The sequence below is a fragment of the Hippoglossus stenolepis genome, chromosome 5 (genome assembly GCF_022539355.2).
Source record: "Hippoglossus stenolepis isolate QCI-W04-F060 chromosome 5, HSTE1.2, whole genome shotgun sequence".
Taxonomy (NCBI): Eukaryota; Metazoa; Chordata; class Actinopteri; order Pleuronectiformes; family Pleuronectidae; genus Hippoglossus; species Hippoglossus stenolepis.
Window position 1 is genome coordinate 7,629,302 of NC_061487.1, and position 26,695 is coordinate 7,655,996.

At 41.8% G+C, this 26,695-nt stretch overlaps 1 protein-coding gene across 1 annotated transcript in view; it reads left to right on the top strand.

The window, feature by feature from the left end:
- Window positions 1-1,778: 1,778 nt before the first annotated feature.
- Window positions 1,779-26,695, top strand: part of cspg4 (chondroitin sulfate proteoglycan 4) — a 69,392-nt gene continuing 44,475 nt past the window's right edge. Inside the window, exon 1 of the mRNA XM_035156382.2 lies at window positions 1,779-1,946. Coding sequence (XP_035012273.1) covers window positions 1,871-1,946 — 76 coding nt within the window. The 5' untranslated portion in view covers window positions 1,779-1,870. The remainder of the gene's footprint in view (window positions 1,947-26,695) is intronic.

Here is a 26,695-nt window from a genome sequence, read left to right on the forward strand (position 1 = left end):
CAATGTAAACAAAGAAGCTCATAAAGTCTCCACAGGAGACCATTAATCAAAGCACGTACATGCATTGTTAAACCAAAAATAAATATCTCTTGAATTGCGTCGACGTATTTTTATAAAGTCGTGTTCTGACACATTTACTTGTATCATCTGGAACTCTTGTGCTAAAGGGGTCACTGGTGTTGCGGATTGCATAAGACCGCCTGTGCCTCTCACATACTGCAGGAGCCCACTCATATCAGTGGGTGACATCCCTCCAGGGCAAATTATGCATCCCCAGGGAGGTGAGAGCATGTCATTGGTGCAAACGGTTGGCTGTGGCTCAGAGGGAGCATTTTAATTGTAGCTCATGTCATGCTGAAATAATCAGGGAGGCTGCGGTGTCAGAAAAGCTTCCCTGCAATAAATAGTGTCATGCTGGAGCTGCCATGTGCTATTTTACAGGTTTTCTTACGGCTACAATCATTCACACCCTTTTTGCCGAGCACGGAGATGTGCTCTCCGCTGCTGTTGTTTTCCCAACAGATTATTACCACTTCAGTGTGGAGCAGTTAAGGCATCTGCCACTGGAGGTGCTGCTGATCCAAAGAAAGAGGCACTCTGGTTTTGTTTGAAGGAGAACTTGTTCTTTTAGGCAGAGATCACAGAAATCCAGATGAAAGCCATAAAAACAAGATATTTAGACGATATTTTGAAGCTATTGCACTGAGAATTTGCATGCACACATGTTTGGAATAGTTTATCATACTTCATACGCCAGCTAATTTGAAGATCATCTCTGAGGAACTGTGTTCAGCTGCAAAGAAAACTTCTAATCGAACTGCAAGAGCCGCAGTCAAAGTTATTCCTCACCTGAGAGGAAGTGTTTAGAAAATACTAATTGTATTCCCATTCCGCCTGTCTGAATGAACGGGAAATAATTTGCCAACCAGCTGACTGTGAGACGGGTGAAATTGAACGTTGAGGCTTTGAGAGTGAACTTGAGGTTTAATCTGAGCATCCAACCAGACAATACTAATCCTTGTGAGGAGTGTGTGCATGTTCACACAGAAAAAAAAAAAGAAAGTAGAAGCCAAGAGAAGAGCAATCAGTGACAGCACTCACCACGATTAAAGTTTCTCCCTGAGTGCTTTAGATAACTTGAGCAGTAAAACTTTTTTCCATTGTCCCTGCCCTATCAATAGGGGAGATATAGAGAATGCAAATCGAACACAGCCCACCGCCGCTCCACACGAAAGTGTGAGTTTAATTAGCAACAGGAGCAGGTTTGTTGAACAAAAACATAAAGAACGAGACATCGATCAAGGCTAGGAAGATAAAGCTGGGAGCGAATTGAGCAACCTGATTTGTCTTTAATTAAAAGTAAAAGGTTTATCCCTTCAGAAGGCTGGTCTCCAAAGACCACGCCAATTACTGCGTGAGAGAAGAAGAGGGAGTCTGCGAATCCAGGAGTGGCCAGACGGAGAGACAGAGGAGACAGAGGCAAGAGATTCTCTGGAAGTGATTTAAGTACAGGAAGCACGTCTGGTATATGTAAATGCACATACATGTGTTTGCATGCGTGTGTGTGATATTTTGCACATGTGTGTGTAGTAACAGGTCTAGTAACTTGTGAATGTGTAAGTGCAGGGGCAGCAGGGAGAGGCAGGATATGATATACCAGACTTGTGTGACTGAGTCCGCTGTTAAATATGTGTGTGTTGGGGGGGGGGTTTGAAAGAGGGCGTCCCTCTCATGGTTCCTCCCCGGCCCTGCCCCTTCACACAGAGGAGTATCCTGTAGCAGGTCCCAAAACTGGAAACTCATTCAGTCACTTCTGAATGGCGTGTCTTTAACGTGAGAGTCAAGGACTTAAACTTTCAGCACGAAAAATATGAGAGCCCTGCACTCGTTCCCGGTCGGTGCCTTCCTGACCCTGCTGCTCTGCCTCCCCAGCCCCGGTCACGGAGGTAAGTGAAACTGTAAATCACTGTTTTCACCTCTGTCAGAGATGCACCGCAAGAAATCAGATAAGCGTCCCCTGAGAGGCTTTCCCAAATGCATTGGTCAAACAATGACAAGCTGATGAGTTAATGCCTCGAACATGAACTCCACACACTTTAAGTTTTACCTGCAACAATATCACTTGGAGCACAAAGTTTATGGCTTAACTTCAGACTAGGTCTTTTTTGTTGTCAACTCTCACAGCTCTCATACCAGCTCTCATTGCTCAGCAGTGAAACCTTCCTTTTTTAGGTTGAAACTCAATACAAGAGGGGAAAGATGTGCCAAGGGTCTTACCCTGGTCCAAGGTCTGAGACAGCATCTGTCGGTTTCTCCTCTCATGCAGTTTTTTTTTCTTTCCCTTTCAGTCTGTACCTGATTGAATGTGCACATTTACCTTGAGAATGTTTGCATTGAAAGTGGGTTGCCAAAAGGCAGGAGGTGGCGAGCTGCAGCCCTCTGTGGTTAGAAGGTGAGCTGAGGTCCCTCTGCCGGCAGCAATGAATGCCTCTTTCAGAGGGAAGTGCACAGTGACAGCTAGAGCTGCTCCCCGTGCAGCCGGAGAGGAGAGATGAAAGTGAGAGAGGCGGAGAGGGAGTGAGAGAGGCTGTATGTGTGTGTGTGTGTGTGTGTGTGCAATGGGGAGGGGGATGCTGGCAGGCCAAAGTGTACAATGGCCCCATAGAGGACCAGTAAAGTCAGCTACAGATGTACCTTTCTCAGTGTGATATTATGGTTCAGTTCTCCTACTTATTCCTCTGGAGTGTGAGTACAGTTGCTGAGTCGCTCAGTGTTTGGGGTGAGGCAAATCCGGCATGTGGATGGAAGTTGTCTTCAACTTAGGCAGAAACAGCTTAACCAAGTCACCTCAGCATAAAATTTGTATAAATGGAGAGTTGGCAGCATCAGCCTTGGACTTAGAGCAGCTGTTTGGGCGCATTGTTTTCTGCCAGCTGTCAGATCCGCAAACTCTCAGTGCAAATTTCACTCCAATTAAGTCTGGGCAAATCTCTCCACGAGTGTCTTATTGGCAGTGAAAGTGGAAAAAAAGACAGCGTCTCTTCATCTGAACGCGGAGCAGAATCGCTTTGTTTCAGTGGCACAGAATCAAAGCTCAGCTGGAGAGCTGGAGTCACTTCTTATGCACTGTGATCTCTTCACCACAAGCATGAAAAGAGTCATCTGCCCCTCTGTTTGCTCAATTATAGATAAACCCCACTGGCTGCCGTGACGGAGACACCTCCGCTAAAGAATTAGCCGTACACTGAGCAAACAGTCAGCGCTGTTTGAGCGCGGTCACATTGAATGTGATGGCAATTGGCAGAAACCTTTTGCGTAACAGTGCAGCGTCTTCATGTAGATGTGGATACAATGGTTAGCATTATGCTTAGACGCTGACTGCGTGAACGCTCCTGATGTATTTTTTCCACATATCTAAGACCACAATGTTCCCCTAATCAAAATGATGGCAGGAACAAACTGGGGAAGAAACTTTTCTCCTCGTCTAATTAAGCCTCGCTGCCTCAGTGTGAACAGTGTTCCCCCACTGACCCTGGAGAACTCCATGCTAATGTTGACCAGATGTACCGAGTCACTGATTAGATTCTGGCCCCCCTCCGCTCTACAAAATGCCTGCCACAAGCTGCCAGAGGACTCCTCCACCAGCTACCTAGCAGGCTTACACAGGGTTTCTTCCCTGTGTTTATCCCCTCAAATGTCACATGCCATGCGCCACTTGATGTTCAGATACTTGGGTGTTCCTGAAGTCAGGCCCCTTCCTATAAAGAAGCACTGTGCCATCTTTCCTCAAATGCTGAAACAGTTGGCCTGCACCCACTCTTTCTTCTTTCCTCAACCTCCAGGAACTTTTATGCACAAAAGCCAAAATGATGCGAGACAAATCCCGAACACAGCGCGGTGAACTGTCCCCGCTCTCATAACTTTTTCCTCTGCGGTGCAATCTACCACTTTCCCGTAGTCTTACACCACCGTGTTTCATCCGCCCACATAACAGCCACTGGAACAATTATGATGCAGCGTGAGCAAGAGCAGTGGCTCACCAAATCAATTTTGTAATTCTCTCTGCACGCGGAAATTCATGAGTTTTCACAGTCAATATATTTGAGCCTTTATGCATCGAGGATGCTACAGCAGTTACAGCCTTTAATTTATCATTGGCATGATTGAACAGCCATTCACCCACCCAGGGTCAGTAACTACTGCAAACCCCTTTAGATTCTGTGCATCATAGTATATAAAACAGACACACCTTTATTAAACATTGAAATTAGACAGTTTCTGTATTTGGCAGACATGTGACAGCTCTCTTTTTCTTTCAAATCAAAAGATGAACATTTTATCGTGGCTCGATCTGGAATTGGATGCGACATGTTCCAGCTCAGTCTTTTAAAATGCCCTGCTGCTCTGTATATCTTTAGTGGCTATTAAAGTCACCATTTAACCACCACTGGAAAGAAAGGGGAACAAAATGGCAGGGCAGTCATTTCCAAACCATAAATTGCTTTCCAGTGCTTACATGTTGTTCGGTTGGCCTGGCAATAGAGTTTGTTTGCCATCTTTGCGTCTTTTGATCGGTGTACACAAAGTCTGATGTTGTCGTGCAAATCTGTTGTGGTTCTCTGCTCCTGAGGAAGCCACATCGACTGCCACACCCCACCGACTGTTGGGGGGGGTTCCTGCTTGCTCCATTATCAACCTTTCTACTAAGTTGTTTGAACCCTATTGGCAGAACTAACAATGCTCTGTGTACAAAACTAACAACATAATGAATGGAAGGATGGATGGATAGATTGACAGACGTACTTTATTGATCTTAAACTAGTAAATTCCTGAGTTACAGCCACAAGGTATCAGGCACATAACACACAAAGCAAAATGTAAAGAACATACACTAAAACTATACTAAATATAAGGAATACAAAATGTCAGAAAGTACATAATATAATCCAATCACATTTTCACAGACAATATTCTCAGAGCATTGATGGAATGATCACACTTGTGAGTGTTTGTCTTTAAATTGGTCAAATAACATATAATAGGAGAAGAACCTCTACAGAAAACACTGCCTGGTTTGTGCACATTTGTCAGTCTTTTACAGATGTCTTGCTCCTGAATGTGTTTGCATTTTCAATTACAAAATCCAACGGGGGGATTTGCATCCTGAGACTGCACATGAGCCCGCTATCTCCCCTGGAGTATACTGTCACCATGGCAACAGGCAAAAATAAATATGGATTTTTGCCTGGGCTTTGTGAAGTGTCTGTATACAAGGCTGCCATGTGTTCCTTGAGAGTTGGCAAGAGAGCATGGTGTGACTACAAGTGTCTGCACAGGAGATTAATAAATCCAATATTTGCATTGGGAAATTGATGAGATTAGCGTTCTGCTGCTTGTGCTGGTCCCACAGACGCACTTTGTGACCCTCCCCTCACCTCTCAGTTTAAACACAACACAATGTTAGGAGAGAATAGAAATGGAGCATTTGGAGTGGATCCATGCAAGGAAATCAGAGTGTTTATAATGCAGAGCAGAATCCACATGTCACTGAAAGGACTGAATGTCCCAAACTACTGTCACTTCAGCTGTGTAAGACATAGGAGTGACTTTTACATGTTGTTATTGTTTTTTCAATTATTTCAATGTAAACTCATAATACAACAGAGCATTTGGGCACCAGGGAAAAATATCAGCAATTTCGAGAATAAAGTCAGAATATTGTAAGAAAACAAATAACGTAAATTACGAAACAAAATTTGATATTATATTAAATTACGACTTTATTCTCATATCATGATTTTTTTTCTGAATAAATTTCAAGTTTATCTAATAATGGGACTTTTAAAAATGTAATTACCTCTTTATTCCTATATTACGACTTTATTATCTTCTCCATTTTCTTCATCTGGCCCAAATATGAGCTATAACCTATAACAGATTACAGTGCACAGGTTCCATGATTGAAACATTTTATGTTAATACTAAGAAGAGTTTTAGAATTTGCAAAAATTGCACACTTGTAATTCTACTTTTAACTCTTAACTGGTCATTTCAAAAGTAAATACGTCTGCTGCAGAACAAGGGCATTTCTTATGGAACATAGGTGCTGTACATCCTGAGTCATTCTTGTACTTTCTTGATTTCTCCTCGCTAACGAGCTTGCTGCATGGAAATGAAACATTCATAACATCTCTGAGCATGGGACACGACCAATGTTGATAATGTTCCGAATATGATATAACCCCCCTCACTTCTGCCTGCCTGATGTTTCATCCTGCCACTTTCAGAGAGAAAGTTTCAGTGAGTCATGGTTTATTAACTATTTATTTTGGGTTGGGGGGGAGTTATGGCCCGAGGCAAACATCATTGCAAGAATCCAAAGTTAGCTGTACGGCAACCTAGCTCACCCCACTCCTTTCCTCTCTTTAACTTCATCTTGCTCCTACAACTAGAATTGTATATATTACCTGCAACGATGAGAGACGCATGACAGTCCAGTAATTACAGTACTTGTCCATACTTTTTTATTTAGGCTAGTAAGTCAAAGTTGGTGTCTGTAGACTGTGATGGATGCTTACAGTTTGGGTATATATATATTATTATTCGTGTTTCATTTCTCTTATAAACGAATTTGGCTAACCTTGGAACAAATGGGCAGCTGCCCCCAGGCCCCATAGACTCTCAGGAATTCTTAAGCTCCAAAGCACATATGGTGACTACTTTGGTAATTTGTTGATTTGGTAAAACTGCATGCATCCATAAATCACAATATGACAAATGCATTATCATGTATCGTGGCTCTGATGTGTAGATGGTTCCCAAGTTAAAGGAAGGGTTGGTGATTTGTTTCTTTGAAAAGTTTTATCTTGTTTGTTGAAATATTCTTCACGTCCCAAAAGCCATCAATGAATACAGTCATCAGAAAGAGATAATAAAAGAAGCCAGTGATGTCATAAACACGACCAATCATCTCATTTAGACTGAATGAAATGATTGGTTGGTGTACCTGTCTGTCACTAACCGACCTGCCTGCCGGACAGAAAGGACAGGGTGCACTGTCCTTTCTGTCACTGCTCATGACCAGAGCCTTCACCCGAAGAGACTTACATCGCTGAAGAAGAGGTGATATCTAGAAGTTGGCGAGCGAGTCGCAGAGAAGACAGTTGTCAGTCAGTGCACGTTCGTGTGTTTTGAGGGTGTAGCTTTGACGAGAGGGCGGGATGGGAGGGGATGGGATGCATCTGTGGCAAAGTGTAGCCTGCCCTAGCTAGCTTTTCCTTTACCAACCCTAGCTTTAAAGTCTCATTGTCTTAGTTACGATTGGGCTTAGATAATGGATATCAACTAATTCAATTAGTTCACCACAAACTATTACATACACCAGAGAACTGAAGAAATGGGGGATCAACAGGCGCCCACTGATGCATTTTTGCCCCCCGAGGCCACCTAGTCTGTTCATCAGGCTCAGTCTAGAGGTTTCTTTAAAGCCAGCCTGATAATCTGACTGCTCATGCTTTTCTCCCATCTGGCTTCTTTTTAATATCTCAGCTAATAACTTGGCAACTCCACTGTTATAATTACTGACAGGAATAATGTCTGTTAACCGCAACAAAAACAGGGCTCGAGTTGTAATGAATCTGAATGATCCCTTAAAGCGTGAGAAACATGTGATATGCTGTCGTCAGAGTTGTCGTCACGGCGGCCGCAAATGTGCCAAATGCTGAACCATTTCAAAATAAGAGTGAAATTATCCCTTCCTCCTCGGTGCGTCACTCGCATTGTTGTCGCACTAAAAGCAGAGGACTCAGTGACTTCAAAAGCAAATATCACAGCTCAGTTTATTCTCATTGTGATGCAAGTATACTGAAAAAAAGACATGTCCCTCGCCTTGAGGACTCTATACTCCCCCGGCAGATGATCTTTACCCACATTGCTCTCTTTGAGGTTGCTGGCTGTCAGCGGCAGGCGGCTTAGATTATATTTTAGGAGCCCTGATCTGCTCAGAGCAGGCAGACGGCCCACACACAGACCTCATTTAGCCCTGGGTGTGTACACAAAAGTCTTTCTGTACATAAACACAGGCCCAGATTCTGTCCCTAGGTGGAAGGTGAAAGGCCATCTCATGGTGTGTTCCCATGTTATTCTAACCCCTTCCATGTCAGTCACATAAGCCGATGGTAGGGGAGGGGGTGCGGCAGTTTATTGATGGATGGTCTTCACCCAGATTCCAGGTCTGTAGGTGGCAATTTGGGATTTCAAATTGTTGTTAAACTGTGATTACCTTTGCTCCATGCAATTTTAGGCAATTCTAAGGACACAGTCTTAGCTCCACCAGCAGCAGCGTGTGGGGTTAGCGTTGCATGAGGGAAGGAGGGAAAACAGCCAACATTTATTCCAGGGGACTGAACTGAAAAGGCCTTGGTGAAGGCAATCAAAAAGTTTTACAGCTGCAGGACTGGGGCCAGCCCGGGTTTTTCATGTTTTTTTTAATGTTGGCGCACTGAATACGATAATAAAGTTCAACGACATTTTTTATATTTAGATTTTGCAACGTATGGACATGTTACAGATGCTCACCACATTTCTCTCAGAGAACATTGATCTACTTTGTATTCTCTGACCGCCCTACCAATAATTTGGGAAATGTCTCTCTCTCTGTCTGACACTCCTTTTATTTTCTCAAACACATGCGATTATCTCCAAACTTGGAGGGTGTGTTTCTGAGGACGGCTCGAAGTAATGACTGAAAAGTGTTTTTGGTGAGACCCCGACCCTAAATCCCGATTCATTTTAGACATCATGAAGGTTCTGATGATAACCTCCATCAGCCTATTTTGAAACGATTTTAAAAACACTTTTTTATGCGACATAAATCAGAGTTACTAGCAAAAAAGACTCTTCTACAGCCATGCTACTATATCTGTGACAGTGCACTGAGACACAGTATTTGCAATAGGCCTACCTACTTTAGCATGCTAACATCATAGTTTACCAAATCAGAATCAGAACATTTGCTTATTGGCACCAAGCTAAAAGTTCCCCCCCGAGGTTGATTGAAATGCAAGTATTAGGTCATATAGGTAAATAATTCCAAAATAAACATTTTGAACTTACAAGGTAAATAGCAAAGGTAGTAGGATTCATTCTCTGGAAACCATGAATGTGACTTTGCATTTGATAGTTGTTGACATTTTATAGCCAGGACCAAGGTATTGGCCAGAACAACACAGTTTCAGTTAAAATCCAACAGTAGACACAAGAAAACAGTGCTCTGGAAAAAGTACTGTTAAATTTATGCCCTTGGCCAAAAGCTGGATTTCTTGGAAATGTGGAATATCAGATTAAGTTTGATTCATGATGTTTTCTAGGATATTGGATCATTGCAGCAACAGACAACAGGATATGGATACAAATAAGAATGCAGAATGTCAATCATGCTGCAAAAATTAAATAAGACAAAATGTTTCCCATGTAGATGTACTAATGTACTGTAGATGATAATGTAATGCACGTTAGGTTACAAGCTGGATAATAATGTGGCCAAGACCTGAAGTGCAACATTGAAAATCAAAGTGCGCATCTTGACCCTGTGAAAAACTTCTAATAATAATGATAATATTATTATTATTAATTATCGAATCTTTCATAAAGAACTTTTCAAAATCTATTTACAGAGGGCTTTACAGAATGATAACACAAATAAAAAGTGACTCATATTCTTCCTCCACTCCAGCTACTGAACTCTGTGTGTTTGTTTTCGATAAGAGCTGTTTAGTGCACACAATGGAAACACTCGGAGAAAAATCTCATCATCACTGAACAGCAAAGTTTTCAATAAGCAGGAATTATGCATGACCAGATGTCTCGATACGAGTGGCCTCTGTGGGTTCCTCCTTTTTCTTTTTTTTCCCAGAGAATAGTCTGTTTAATCATTTTTGGGTTGAATAAAGAGGAATTAGTTCTATCCTCACTGCCACTCTGTCTCTTATCCATTGAAAATAAATTAAATGGAAAAGGGAACAGCAAAATGTATTTTCACCCCAGAGGGAGTTTGTGAAATTACTCAGACAATTTACCTCCCATCCCCCAAAATGTCTCTCATGTTTATCATGAATGGTATCAACTGTAAATATCCTCAGATACTGATCATATGATATAGATTAATGTCTGAATTTGATTTAGGAAACAATGTCGGCTTTGTGTAACCCTCTGCGTCACGTGTTACTCACATGCTCCGATCAGTGGCATCAGACCAATGTGGCCAGTGGGTTAGCAAAAACGCTACTGGAAAAGCAGCGTGAATCATGGGAAATGTTTCCAGCGTTGGGGGCTGATTCATCTGAGACATGTTCTGAAAAGACAGAGGTTTCCACTCCAACATCTGGAGTCGACTTGGTCAGTTAGTTGCTGAGCCAGAGCTGGAGGCTTAAATCAAATTGTCCCTCCGCTGCTCTTGCCTAATATAGACAAAACAACTGCAATGTAAGAATGCGAGAGTGCCACAATTAGGCAACGTTTGAAGAATGTTAGATCTGAGGTAGCTGTTGAAACAGCCCATAGAGAGACCAGTTTGTTATCAGATGTGTTTTATGTTCTCTCAGCGATCCTTCATCTCCTGGGCCCCCGGCTCTTTTTTAGAAGCTTCTTTTTACAGTAAGCCACACTGTAACACTAACAAAGAAGAACAGCATTCTTTAATAAGAATTCAGTTGTTACGGTTACATTTCACATGTGTAGGTTTCATTCTGCATAACGCTATTCCTTAAAGACCCGTGTCTACTATTTCTACAGGTCCGACGGGACAGTAGCTCGCACAGGAATATGACTCACTATTTTAAATATAGAGAAATCCACTGTGAGTGCGGGGACTCCCTCCTGCCCAGAGGGTGTATGACTCATAAGCACAAGGCTGCTGTGGTTAATCATGAGACACCAGACTCCAAACTAATAGTTTTTTCTGCTTCTAATTAGCTCTCGACTCGGAGACATTTTTTAACCTTTGCTTAAAGACAACGGAAGGGATTCATCTTCAGCTGGAGGAACTTTTATGTGAATCTCCTGAGCAAAATAGAATATTCATCCTCACTGCATTTGGTTACGGACTAAGTTTTGGCACATGAATAAAGTTTGGAGATTTTGTCAAACATCTGACTCCTGAACGATATCAGATGGATGAAACCAAGAGTGAGACCAAACTTTCTTTATTTTCCATGAGAAGGATTTTGAGTTATGTAAATATTTACACCCCGCTTTGTCAACATAGTCTTCCACTACATTGCAGAGGGATGCTGCAGTTACGAGGGCCACTTTTCACAGCATGCTGACATAAAGGCAGATCTGCACTAGCCTCGCTCTGTTGAAAATCTTCATCAGCACTGCTGAGCCACCATGGAGTGTTCTGAGTAATTTGACGCCAGACGGCCTCATTACAGGCTGGGTTCAGACAGAATCGTGGGGGCTGGGGATAGCACCAAGCCTGCGATCTGGCAGATGACAGTCTGGAATAGCATGCTCCAGATAAATATAGCTAGACGGGAGAAACCAACAAAAGAGCGCGTTGCTTCACATGGGGCTGATGAAAGATGGAGGGGGGGGGATCCAGGGTGGAGGTTATGTGTCTGCGCTCATGGTTGTGTGTGTGTATGTGAGGGCGTGTATTCTCTATGTGCCGTGGTTCACACAGAACCCAGTGTTAACTGGCCAGAGCAAATGTCGTCATCCCGCTGGTTATGAAGGCTTAAAATAACCAGAGGAAATGACGTGTCCCATGGTTTGGATTGACTGACAGTACGGCCGCCTGTATAGTTGCGTGAAGCACAGAACAGCTGCACAGCCGAGCTAGAGCACATGTCACTGGTTGTGCCAAACCAGACAACCAAGCCTCTTGTTTAATTGAATCTTTCACATGGCTATGGCAAAACAGATGTTGGAAGTTCAACTTGGTTTCATACAACAGTGTGATGAACAAATCTGGGTGTAAATTACCATTCAATCTGGAATAAAAATTCCGTTATCTGTTGTTTTGTCATGTAGGGCCCAGAGATATCTGCTCATATGATGAGCGAGTTGGATAGTTTTAGTTGTAACAGGAAGATTTTTCAAAGTAAAATAATTGTAAAGTTTTAGATCATAATCATTTAATCATTATTAGCGTTGGGAATAAATGGCTTGGATACAGGTTGGGAATTGGGAAAAGTCAAATTAGCTGCAGACGAAAATAAAGTTAGCAATTGAACATAAACCTAGTTAAACTTTGGGGAGATGAAGCTTAAAATGATGACATGCCCGATTGAACAAACAGAGACACTAAACATGTGGAAGAAGATGAAGCTATTGTGAGGAAGTGATAGAAAGAACTAGAACCTATGAGCAAGTGACAACAACAGCTGAACACACTGAAGTCAACAAAGGATCAGCCAAACCAGAAGAAATGCAGATAACAGGAGGCATGAGTGTGCACCAAGAACAACCAGTATTCTTGTGGCCAACTTTGCAATCTGATGCACTGTATCGTGCCAGACTTGGCTATGGGAAGAGGCTCCTGGGGAATGTGAAGATACAGAACAGAGGAATTGACCGTGTGACCCCAGAGCTTGACTTTACAGCCAAAATTGCATTCCTGTAGTTGTCTTCAGGACAAATCTCCATTGCATAAGTGACCACAGGGTACACAAGTTTGTTTAGATTTGGTGATATTGCCAGGCTCTCACTATAATTTTGTTCTTTTGGTCCACTGAAGGGGGAAGGACAGTAAGGCTGCCCTCAGACAGGCATTGAGCTCACGGAGATCCTCCGGACTTTCTCCACACAGGCTGTCTGTCTGAATGCAAATGTCCGAGTGAGAGCCTCCTGAGTTTCTGGGGATGGTCTCTGTCTGCCCCCCTATTATAAAGACCGCCGAGATTCACGTGGAGCCGATGTCCCAACGGAGCAGGTGATCCTCCTCAGGATTCACAGCAAGCAAGTGGAGAATCCTCAGCTGCATTGTTCAGGTGTGAAGAGAAACCTCTGGAGAAAGTCCCCACCCAATTATCTGGAGGTCATGTCTGAAGTTTAATTACCAAGGAGTTACAACAAGACGGCTTCCATTTCTTTTTAGACCAAACCAATGATACAGATGACCTGCTTAAGTATTCCAGTCGACAAGCAATGAGGTCCTATCCTTGCTCAATAACCTCCAGTTGTTTTATGGCTAATTTGCAGTTTAAGAAAGTGTTTGCGGCACATAAGGGATAGCAACAACCATTGGATGGCAATTAGCTTAAGGCCAGCCTAAGGGGGGAAACATTGAACTTGCATTTTCTGGCTGTCCAACTCTCTAATGCACATTCACTCATTAGAAACATGAGGAAGCTCCTGGTGTTCCGCTGTGCCCTCTGTTCATTAAATGCATAAACTAATTTAGTGGATATATGAAAAGAGGAGATAGTTCAGTAGAAACAAGATGTGTTGTGTAACCAAAGTGTCCATTTAGTCACAGCGGACTGAGCCACATGTCTGGTGTAAGGCATTTATTAGAATTTCTAAATAAGTTAAAAGGTTTTAGTTGCTCGAGGTGGTGAACCAACAGTTGACCTCAATGTTTTCATCAGTTAAAACTCCAGATACTATGAATTTAAGATCCCTCAGCTTGAAGAAGAATCGACAAGGGAATACAGCTGAAAATGATGACCCTATATTCAACGTGCATTTACTTCGGCTGCTAGGGATCTCTCAATCAAAACAATAACGAAAGACAATAACGAAAGAGACACTTAAGGAGTGTGGGTCTAAAGTTGTATACAGACAGGCTTCTACTCCGCAGTGGCAGAGTGGAAAAGAGGTCAGCAATTCAACATAGAAATATCTTTTCAGTGTAGTCCAAGCCTTAGAATAAAAAAATAACCCCATAATTATATAACATTCTCCTCTAGAAGATGTTTTTACAGCCTCAATAAGCTTTCTCAACAAAATGAATGTTTTCCAACCGACATTATCAAATCAGATAGGACATCAGTTTGCTGAGGAGTGGGGCATTCAGAGAACTGATGGAACAGAAATAGAGTTTCATACACAACCAAATATCAAAGATTCCCCCAAAAAGATGTTTTCTTATCTGTGAGGAAGTAATGTCATATTGTGTATTTTCTTGAAAGTCTAACACACTAAACCTGCTAAGCAGCTGCCGTTGCACAGAAATGCTCCTAGTGTCATTCAACACGCAGCTACTTGTGAGCACCAACATTTTCCTGGCAACTGAAAGTGGAATAAACTGGGTTCACTGCTTTGCCAAATTATGGACTTCATTTACAGACATAATTGAACATGGATGTGAAAGGCAGACAAGACTGTCGTGTTGCCTTCAAGTTTCTATGTGCAGTATGTCTGCTTCCCTCGTGCGTTTCTATGACAAGTAAATAGCAGGGAATGCAATTATGTTGGTAATTTAATCAAAGTGAACATCATCTTAATCAGTATGATAACAATTGCTGAAATTGCACATAATCAAGAATGATCCTGAATAGCAGTTTGTTGATTAGGCCTGAGCATCCTTGTTACTGGCTGTATAATTGAAACTGTAACAGTCACACTTCAGGCTGCTACTTCTGCTTTAAGACTTCAATCACTTACAGTCTGTGCTCCTAAAAGACACGTTGGCATCGTTGTGACCTTCCCTTCTCCCCTAATGAGAGCCCGTCACCCTCTCTCATAACCGACAGGCCTTTTGAACAGATTCTGCCCGACCTCGCAAAACACGTCTTCCCGGTGTTTTACTGGGAAAACGCTCACATACACTATAGTACAGCGCTGAAAGATCCCCACTACATTCTCATAAAAAAAATGGTGTTTGGAAATTGACATTACTGCCAGGGAATGTTCAGCCATTACCTGACATCTGTCTTTGTGTATGCAGGTCAGCATTCCTGAGCCCATCTGTTGGGCTGAGTGGATACAGTTTGGGAGCTGATGCAGGGAATTAGCTGCATGGACGTGTCAGTGAGGGTTAGGATTCTGCTGTCTGCAAGAGGTTAAACCACTTTAGCTGCTCTGTCTGATATCTACATAATTTTTTTTTTTAAAAGACAGCTTAAACACGTGTTTTTCAGATACATTTTACTGTTACACAATACTCTTCTGGCCATAAGCACATTGACAGAGTTATCGGTCCCTGTAGTGTTTCCTGATGTTTATACTTCAAGAAATAACGTCATTCCAATGTAATACTTGTTTTACAAAATATCCAGGTTTTTATTTCGATCTGCACCAAATTGCAAATAACCAGAAATATCATTCCCCTAAAAAATTCATCAGGATCCATAAACTATCCTCTAAGAAATCAACAAAAATTTGAAAGACACCCTCTCACAATGCTAAAGAAAGTGAAAAAAGAATCCTGGATCTGATCCACATATAAACTTGTGGGTTCTTCCCTGATTCATACCACATCCCTCAGTTCATGAAAACATAATCTTCTTAGTGGAGGTAAAGATAATGCCAAAATGAAAACATACATTTTAACATAACAGTATGTTCCTGCCAATATATCCATTGGCTGAGGTCAACCCATCCAATGCTACTTTGGTCTAGAGCACGATATCTGTGTACAACAGGTCAAATCACCTTTAGTTTCAATTATCCAGCTCATCAATACCTCTTTTCATGACCAACTACCAGCGGGTGGATTGTCCTGAAGTGAAAATCCCAATCTTCCTCAGATTATCAGACCACTATTCGTAAAGCATGAAGCGTGAAGTGTTACTATCATGTAAGGCAGTATGTTTGATTCCTTCACAGAGGAAAACGGTCTGTCCTCCTCAGGCCTGCTTTAAATGCAGGTCATAAAGTATTGATTTTGCTCTCCACCTGAGCTCCCTGCTGACTCCTGCATCACATCGCTCCAGAGTGAAGTCATTTGGAATCAAACCTCGTGGCCCCGAAAAGATGTGTCTGTGTAGGGGGGTTGGGGGATGGGGGGGGGGTTGGATAACATGTACTGGAACAGTCAGTTGTGCTGGATTTATGAATGCGGCTGTAACTGTGAGCAGGTGTCCCATGTTACAGATATAATGTACTTCCTCCCCGCAAGTCTCGAGCTGCTATTGTTTAGGAAATCGAAAGGGCCCCTTGGCATTGTTGAGTGAAGCATGGATAAATAACGTTAAAACCACAGAACCTCAGGACTGCCACAGTTTCATATGGGCGCATGGTACGATTTTAGTGAATCACTGTAAAGACGTGGAACACTCATTGTGTGAGCAGGATGCTGTGGTGGTGCAGAGCCGGACGCTTTGTTGCCAAATCCAACAGGACCGGCCCTGCGCTGCCCAGCTCCACCCTGCCGCGCCCTTCTGTGTCAGCTCTCCTCCGTCTCGCCAAGAACCCAACTTGTCAGAGCATATGTCAAATAAATATGAAGGTATTCTCCTTTTTTGTCATATGGCATTAGTGATGAAATAAAGCACGTAACTAAGACATCTTTGATAACTCCCTGTGACTGGAATGCATTTTTTCCCAATGTGGCAGAGAGAAGCAGACTTCATATAATAATAGCTACCGCATGATATGTCTCTGAGCCTGAGGCTTATCAAGTCATACTGCTCACAAATGAATGAAGGCTGTTTGCCTATGTCCCAGAAGTGTTTGCATGTTTGCTTCTCATGAATACATTTCAGAGTTCATCCCGAGTATAGCAGCAAATGCTCATTCAGTTGTACCAGAACATGTATGTCCAGGTTTCCCAGACACAATCAAAAATGTCTTCACTATCAGTGGACCATGATGACAAATTGCATGTATCTTAATGCTGGTCACCTCATTTGACTTTATAAGTGCATATTATGAACCACAGCATCCTCCAGAAACCAGACACAACACCAGGAGTATTGTGTATATAAATATATAGTGTTACCTATTTTTAAAACATTGTCTTGGAAGCGACGCAGCGTACAATGTTTGTGAAAATGCATCATTGATGCATTCAATACTTAGCAGAGCAGCGTTTATTTCCATGGGCATTATTCTTGTTGAATTGAGAACATCTGAATGCCAGCTGGATGGTATCGGATGCCTTTGGCAGGATTATTGAGAATCAGTGCATATTGGAATAGCATTCATTAGTAGTCAGAGATATATGGGCTGCTTCATCTGGCCTGGGAAATTCAATTCCTCAACCTCATTTAAGTTCTAATAAACAACTGTGAATGGATTCATAACTAAAAGGCCAGAACTCATTTGCATGAGATTCACAGGACCAGCATTATGAATTTTAAAAAGCGTCAACACATGTTGTGCCACATACATGTTTCAAACTCACGACGCTGGAGATATGATAAACAGATGCAGTTACTGGCTTGACTCAGATAAGTTTGACTTCACAAGCTTTTTTTAAGGAAATGTGCCACTTTTAAGTGAACTGTATTGTAAAGTGATTGTGTTCACCAGGGGCTTTTCATCACAGTAGACTTCTTCTAGGCCGACTCCATTACTATACACCTCAATGTATGTACACGCTCTGGGAGCATAAGTGCTTAGCATAAGTGCTCAGAGCACCAAAGGCTTGAAGTCACACGTACAGTGTATATTTTGTTATAAGTTGCTAAAATGCTTGAAATGGGTTTTCTGTGGTTGCATGGCAGCAGCCAGAAGCACAAGTGTCCATTAGCTATTGTTCAGCGCTGCAGTTAAAAGAGAGGTGTTCAATGTACACGGTTTTTTTCCCCATTGACAAACGGTACAGCTCATTTCTCCTTTGAGCTGTCTGTCAGGGTAAAGCCACAGTCGCAGTCTGCGTGTGCTTCACTTTAACTGCAGCTTCTCATTGACCATGACGGTTGCATTTAGCGCTGCCACATCAGATAACTGAAGCAGTTAAAAATAAAAACGCATTATTAAGGTCTTATGAAGCTGCTGTCGCACAGAAAGTGACGCTGTTGGAAAGCAGACCAACGCCCTGACACCGTGCCAAGGCCTTCTGGTGAAACAGCAGATCAGAAGCCTCATGAAGGAGCTCTTTTCCCCCCAAAATACATCTTCTGCTGCTCACCAGAAAATCCCCTCCTCCCACTGAGTACACTGCGTACTTCTCTTTGACTCTTTCTTTCCATTTGTCCTTCCCGTCTCTGCTCTTAGATTTTTTGAGGACACAAAGACTCCTTTTACAGTAGCCATCTGAAAAATAACTTTTTGTGCCATTTGTTTGGTTAGCCTCTTTTTTTTTTTTTGGGAAGGGGAGGCGGTTTCCTCCACAGCCTGGGTTGGACGGCCCCTCCCTTGTGCAACGGAGAGCCCCGCAGCTTATAAATGTTTAAAAAAGACACTTCTTCTTTTCGATCCAAAACCACCTCAAAGCTTGGCACAGTTAAAGGACAAACGCAGTAAAACACAGCAAACACATTCCATGTCATCAGCTATAGTACACATAGCGGATCTGGTTGTGCATAGGGGGGTTGTGTGTTTGTGATTAAAAAAAAACCATGTGTGCGTGTGTTGTAAGTCCCTTTTCCAAAGCTCTGTCAAGGCTCCTATTTGTGTTTGTTTACCACCGAGTGTGAAACTGTGCAGTTAGTTGCTGTCACTTCACGTTCAACTGTTAAGTAGTGTGATGATTTAGGTGTAGATTTATAGGCTCCATGTTCACAGCAGTTCGTTTCATCATGTAGCACAACCGTGGACGCTGATGTGCTCTCCATATGGCAGGTTTAGAGGGTGATGAGTACATCACAGATCAGGAATGTTTCAACGCTTAGCAACGCGCAGCTTCACGCTCCTGCCATTAAGTGCAGTCATGGCAGGGAGCCACCAGGGTCAACTGCGACTGATGTGTCTTGCTCAAGGGGCGCCTCATTGGACCATTTTTTTAGAGGGAGGAAACGGAATGACTCAAGCCCGCGCTCCTTTGGGGATTCAAACTGACACCCCCGTAGTCATAAGCCGGCCTCTGTTACCATGTCACCAGCACATATGCATATGCCTTCTCACGTCTGTGTTTTTTAGCCCGAGTGAATTGAGTGGAGCGTGTCTGTGGCTCGCTGGGAGGATTGTGTGAAAGCAGGAAATGGGGGTCCTCATGTGTTTATGTGTGTCTATGAGTTTTTTCATGTGTCTGGCCCATCTGAAGCATGAAGGCAGATGGATGAGTCACACATTTGAGAGCCTTCTCACTTGTCTTGCTCCCAGAAAACTTGGTTGTGTTGTTTCATTTTTATCCATATTTATGCTTTTTGTTGTGGGAGAAACTTTCGAACAAGCCCCGTCTGCCAGAAAATATGGTTTAGGAAGCAACTTAATGAAGATTCCCTTCAGTAATGACAACCATTGTGGAGCTGGTGAAAGCTTTTATGTTCTCTAACCAAATCACACCATAAAAGTTCAGTTTATCTGAGCTACTGAAAGCCATAAACTCACAGAGGGAATATATCAGGTCATGTTTGGACAAATAATCTTTGCAGACATTTGAGGTTATAAAACTGCCCACAGACAGACTTCATGCAGAACTAACAAATAAGGCAGAACAAAGCACTAATGGGAACTAATCCGATGCATCCAGTGCCACGCCTTGAAATGACTCAGAGAAAGGAAACAAGAAGTCATGCAAACTTAACTGCATTATGCATGCCCGAAATACCAAGTCCTATTTGTCTGCTAAAGACAGCCACATACACAGTCGGCTATTTGCAATGATGGCTTATTAACTGGTAATTACGCTGCTGTCGCTGAGTACTCGCACATTATTCAATTAACTTGAACATAAACTGTCCCCGCAGGTGGGCTTCCAATATTCACAAAAGTGTGGTGCTTTAATTTCAGTAGTTTTATTTTAAAAGAGAGCACACAGTAGCGGCCAATCACCAGCAGTGACTCAGAAAGTGGGAGATGGTGTCATGGCAGATAACTTGTGTTTAAGTGGAGCCATGCTTTCTGGGACTGAGGGTGGCGAGCATGCTTCTCCAGCCTCCTGTCCACAACTTATGCTGCTTGTTCAGTGCCTGGAACAGCAGCGTGTGCAAACTATCTGTCCAGAACGAGTGTTTTATAATTTGTCAAAAAAAAAATCAAAAACAGGTGATGAACCCTGAAGGTCTGTTACATATGAACCATCTGAATGAGTTTCTGCATCAATCCAGCCAAGAGAGGACCTCCTCCGTTTCTGTCATTTTTTTGGGGTTCGACTTTTGCTTGGACATCGGCGGCAAAGTTCGGGCGCGAGCTGTCAGTGGCTTACAAATCGGTTAAAAGGGATTGAGTCACTGGGATCAAAGCGAAACTGCACACACACACCAGAAGAGATTGAAATGATATCACCCACACACATGATGGGGGAAAATTACTAATGAGCCTTTATGAATGTCTGACCCTAATAAGAGTATAATCACGTTGGGAGCTGTGAAATCACGTGTTCACCCATTAATGAAAGGAAACACACTTCTCAGTCTCTCCGATTAGTCCAAGAAGCTCCCAAAAGGGCCATTAGCATGCGCACTTGAGAGCGCATTTAAATCCAGAGGAATTTTAATTACACTCCGTGAGCTTTCGATGTGGGGTTGGCTTGTGTTGCTTGGATGCTAAATTTACAGTTTCGTAAGCTGTTTTCGTTTGATCCCCAAACTCAAACAGGAGTAAACAAGCAGACAGCAACATCACAGGTGATGTCAGAGACTCTAAAAGGACATGTAAAGTATTACATCAAGTATTCCCAGAGATTTTAACTAATTTCAACTTTGCAATTCAGTGGCTAATGTGCAACCCTGTTTCACTGTATATATTCTGCTCACACTGTGTATATTCTGTTTACACTATATATATTATTTATATCCTATTTATATTTTAATATTCCCCTGTGTTCCCATTGCATGTTTATTTTTGACTGTCCTCTTTGCAGCTTTTTTTAAGATTATCTTATCTTGGAATATTCAAATCCAGTCTCCGTTTTCAGTTGATTTCAGTTTATTGAAATATTTTTATTTAGTTTTACCCAGTGAATAAAAAAAGGACGATATAGTTCAAGAGAATTTCTCCACTCGTCAGAGGTTAGAAATGTTGCGACAGATATGTTTCATAATAAACTGGGTTGGTTTTTCTAACATCATTTGTTTTTCTGATGTTGGAGACTTTTCACAGTCACCTGCTTGATGGATAATCCAGATCTGTGAAAATGCTCAAAAAGCTAATCCTCAGATTTATGACGATCATACCTGCATAGAATTTGATCTCCCTGTGAGATATGACGTGCAATATGTGCATGTTCAGACAATGCGGCACAGCAGTTCTCACATATATTGACATTCTGCAAGGTTAACTTGCTTAGCCTGTAAGCTCCAGTGAACACATCTGCAAATGGTTTAGCTTTTGGTTTTGTGCTGTCGGAGGCCCCCTCTGTTCCATGTTGTACATTTTTATACTAAAGAGAGAGAACAGAAACGTGTATTCATCTTAAATGTTCCCTCCTCCCCAATGAGCCAGATGGAACTTGAGGAATAGGATTTCCCTCTTCAGAAAGACGTTTGAATAGTTCTATGCAGCCATTGTTCAAGTAACAACTTATAAATCACAACCGATGATCCACAAAAAGGTGTGCGGGGGAAATTTCCGCAATAAGTCAAAAGAAGATCAAGTAAGACAGAGAAAGTCTGCGTCTTTAAAAGCCGTCACCGTTTCTCTGACCACGACTGAGATCAAAGTTTTTATTTTTTGATTGAAGTGCTCCTCTGCGTCTACAGGGAGATGGAAGTTTAAAGCCACTCGAGTTCATTTTAACAATCCTTTTTTTCTGCCGTCGTCCTTAATACACACTTTGTGATTATGAATGAGCCGAGGAAGTTAAAAAGTCATACATCAATAGGCTGTGATTAAATTGATTCACTGAAATCTTAAGCAACACTGGGCAAGACGTGTCATTAAAATATCAATTTCTAATTTAACCAAAGAGATTAAAGATGAGCTGTATCAGAGAGGATGGTCTCATTTCCACTGTCTGACATCATACTGACACTGAAATTTGAATGTGGGTATATGGGATTTCTTCCTCGGTTACAAAAACAGACGGATGGAAAGATGACGTCTGTGACAACACCCGTGAGTTGACCCTAATTTAAAATGATTGACTTTCAATCTGTCACTGAATTGTGTGGAGCTGTGATATTCAATCCTAATAATAAAACTTTCAAGTAAAATCTGTCAACAGCTTTACATGGAAATATTTGAAAGTTGACAATGAAGATGCAGAAGTGTGTGCTCTGTGAATTTCGACAAGTGGTTTATGGCAACATTTGGGATCTCAGCATGACTGAATTGAAAGGAAATCACAAAGGATGCAAAACACTATATTCCTGCCCTATATCCAAAACACCCTCTTGCAACACAAATACTGGCAAAGATAGCAGCATACGACACATTTACATTCAACAGCATGGCAAATATGCCCATCACAGAGTAACACTGAAGAAAGACAGTTTCTTCCTCCTCACCTCTTTTGCAAAGTTCAACCTGCATGCGAAGTTTGTTATGTTTATTCTAATGTCTATTGACATAACTGACATTCTTTTGCCTTAATGAATTTTTGACAAAACACTAAAGTGGTCACGTTGGAAAGGCATATACGCTTATACATATTTCTCCTTGTTGCTTTTAGTGTTATGCGAAGTATGACCAATGGTTTTTTTAAGGTGGCCGAAGTTACACTTTAAAAACAAACCAATTTCCTGGAATTAGAGCCTCTGTTGTCACAGCTGTCACTGGTTAGCACAGATGACATGTACGGTACAAGCAGCTTACTTCTGAATATTAAAGTTACATGTTACGTTAAGCAACTCGCTACTGTTTGCAGCTGCTGATCCACATTAAAAAAACATTAGAAGGGAAATGGACAAGACAGAAGGTGAAGGACGGAACATTAGTTCCAGAAGGGAACATTACCTGTCATAGAGTCATCATGACTTTCACACTCTGAATCATCTGCAGGGAGCAGGAGCTGCAGAGGTAGATCCTTTAATGAAATGAATTTACCAAGGTGCAGACTATGTTCTCAGTAAGCTGAATACTCTATGATGACTTCGCATGCATGTCACAAACAAGAGGGGAGGATATTTCAGAGTCTGATCTGCATGTTGCTTCTCTGCAGTATGGACCATCACTACTGCCTCTTTATGAACTGTAACTGTCCACGTTTTGGGGTTATATAGTTTAGCATGACATTACATTGACGTTAGTTGCTGGATGATCTTGCAACTGTTTAGTTGACAAGCAGCAACATTTACATTTTAGATCATGAGGGCAAACTTCCACGGTCAGTGCAGTAAAAATAACAATGATCATTGTGTGCATGAATGCATGAAATAGGTCTGTTATTGTTGTGTTAAAAACTGGATGTGTCTGCATTTAAGAACATTATGAACAGATATGAGTTACAGACTTGCCCTTAACCAGGAAAACATCATAGAATCAATACTTGGGGTTATCAGCTGTCTGCGTGGACTTTGAAAGCCTCAGGGGTTCATGTTTATTTTACTCTCCAGCACGTCAACGTTTACAATGGTCGCCTCTATCAGGTTCCGTTCTGTTTTCAGCTACAGGGTTTTATGAAGGCGAGCATCGATTTCAGTCGTGGGCTTTGTTTCAGTCTTCAGTCCAGATAGTGACTGTCTCAATCGAGCGTTTGCCTCCAGCAGAGAATAAAAAAACACGTTCCTCAGTTCCTCTGCATTGTTGATGATCTGTCTCTCTCTCTCTCTCTCACTTTGCTTTCATTGACAATCTGTTTTAACATTGTGCTCCTCCAACCCCTGGATTCATGAAAGACTTGACAGCCCTGTCAATATTCACCACCCAAAGTGGGCAGAAAGCCGCCCGCCCCCTCGATGAGACGGACAAATGTGCTCGTGAATCTAAATACATCAAGGGAGCTGTCAGCAATGTATGTAAAACTATGTGTAGCGATGTGAGTATTATGCGCAAGCAATCCGCACTTATAGCATCAAGTTCCTCACCCGTGTGTGGCACTTCCCTCAGTACATGTAATTGTGTCATGGCGAGATTACGGATGTGTCTACCTGATGATGGATGCGACGCTGTCACACGATGCAGCACGTTTGGATTAACTGAGACATTCTGACACAGTGTACACAGAAACATGCACTGGGTAAATCTTATTTGTGTCATGCTATGGTAGTTTATTGATTTATCTTATTAAATCTTGCTCAGTCAATGGAGTTGAAGACACAGATGCCATGAAACAGTTGAGATGTGGAGAGATCACAATGCAAACAGATTCTAGTTTTTTATCCGATGTTTAGATATTTCACTTTCATACTTTTTCTTTCATTGTCACGTGTCCTTATTTTCTTTGCCATCATTTGAGCTAAATGTGCATTTTTTAAGGCAGGACAGCTACATTTATAGCATTCAGCAACAGCTTCCATGAGGCTCCAGGAGCTAAGATTGGCTAAAACTGATTGCAGATGTAAATGCTGACAAAATAATCAACCTTTTAAGAAAACACACTTTTTCCAAAATATCATGTAATGAAGTCTATTCTGCATAACTCAATTGGAAAGCAGTGGCATCAAGGGCCCTTAAGGGGCCAAATATACATCCAACATCCATGCAGAAATCCCTGATTTAGTAATGTACACCTTTAAGTCATTCCTTGTTTACTGTTAGCTCTATAGCTTTGAGCAAAGCCACACATCATTGAATATATTCTGAAAGTAGTTTCTTGTTCAAGCACAGTGTTCTTTTAAAAAAAAGCTTAGAAAATAGCAATTCTCAACAAATTTTCATATTTATTGTTAGTAAGTGATTACTTTATTTAAAAAAAAAAAAGAATACCGAAAGGACAGGGACACTTCAGGGTCCAATCAGATTTCCGCTGGGGCCATTGCCCCCGGACCGGCCCCTTTTCAAAAGTCATTAAACTTGAGCTTTTTCTTTTTGAGCAGTGAAGCACCGCTCTTGACATTTCAGGCAGGTGAGCTGTATTTTACCTGTTCAAATCTACAACTCTTCACCGTCTTAATTTGAAGCTAAATGCAGCCCCTATCCCCTGAATTCTTTAGCTGTAACAATCTGTAGATTCTAAATAGACAACTATTTTAAATATCAATTTATTGTTTTTACTAAAGTCGAACAAAGTAAAGCTCAAAAGTAAAATCCTTCAGTAATTTTTTCAATTAAAAGTAAAGAAAATGCTGGTTTAACTTTCTCAGACAGGGGGATTATTTGCTGCTTTTCTTCATCATATCTGATAGAAGTTGGGGCGGTTGTTGAATGAAACAAATTATATGTTTTCCGACATTTCATAGACAAGAAAATTCATAGAGGAAATGATCAGCTGATTAATCAATAAAGCAATAATCCTTTTGGGGAATTCTACTGAATTCATGTCACTTGTACCCAGAGTCTAAATATGATCGTGACTCAAATTGGCTTTTTTCCAAGTTTCTTAACAAACTCCTTCCTGCTCAGCATCATTGTTGATTTGTCTTTTTGTATTTCTTCGAGCACATGCTCTTTGACTTTGTGTCAAGGCACCAAACACTACTCATCATAGTCTCAGGAGTCCGACTGTCAGCTGCAGAGAAATTCTTCTCTAATATGTGACTTGAACAAGTGATTGTTGAGCTGTTCACATACAAAAGATGCAGGATGTACAAAACCTCACTCCCACTGTACATTAACGCCAGAGCTGTTGTAGTTCTTTCTGCTTCGATGTTTCTGAGCAAACCTGAAGGCTACGCTCAGTTGTCACAGACTTTGCATCCAGTGTTTTGTCAAGTTCAACAGGTCTTTAAAATGTGCTACTTTCAGGCCACTCACAGATCTGTTCTGTTGTGGAGAAGCAGCCCTGATCTGCTGACATCTTCGAGTTGGGTGGTACCGGTGTGGAAGGCAGTTGATTTCTCCACAGTCGTCTGCAACACGTGTGGCCCGTTTCAAACATGCAGCGTTTAGTTGAATCAGCCGTGCACGTTGGGAGGGTTACACAAAGGAAGATTATAAGAGGCTTCTCTCAGACAAAATGAAGAAATAACACCGTAATCAGTCAGAGGCAATGAGGTGCATTACAGGTGATTACATCTGTTAGATATATACGGAGAAGTAGCCCACTCACATGCTTTGCTCTTGTTATCATCTAAATGCAAATTGGGTTTAATAAGGATTATGTCTGTCGATCTGCTGAAGTTCTGTGCCAACTTGTGGGAACAGCAGAATGAAATAAAGCTATATACGATGTGGCTCTCCATCTTTCTTTACTCACTCTGTTTATTTTTCAGCCTCCCATAAGCATACTTCCCAATTTCTCTGTTTTATCATATTCTTCCTTTCTAAATTCTTCTGAAGATTGTAGTGCTTTCTGTCTATGAGGCCTCCTCGAGGTTCAGCAAATACGTCCAGACGTCATTTTTGCTAATCTCTATCAACGGCTATCTGCATATGAATGCAGATAAATTAAAAAGCCAATGCATTTTGGTCAGTGTGTTCCACTTCCTCTACTCTCCACATGGACTGTTTACCTGCAGTACCAAAGTCTGCTAAAATGTGATTGGTCAAACAAGAAACAGAAACCAGAAGGCTACAAATTCAGTATATTCACATGTAGAATCTGTTTATAGTGATTATGTACTGTCTAAATAACACCCAAGGCCCTTGTTAACTAGTATCTTCACCATCCTGGTTCAAATAACATATTTGGATCTTAGGGAGGACACAGTGGCAGCCTAAG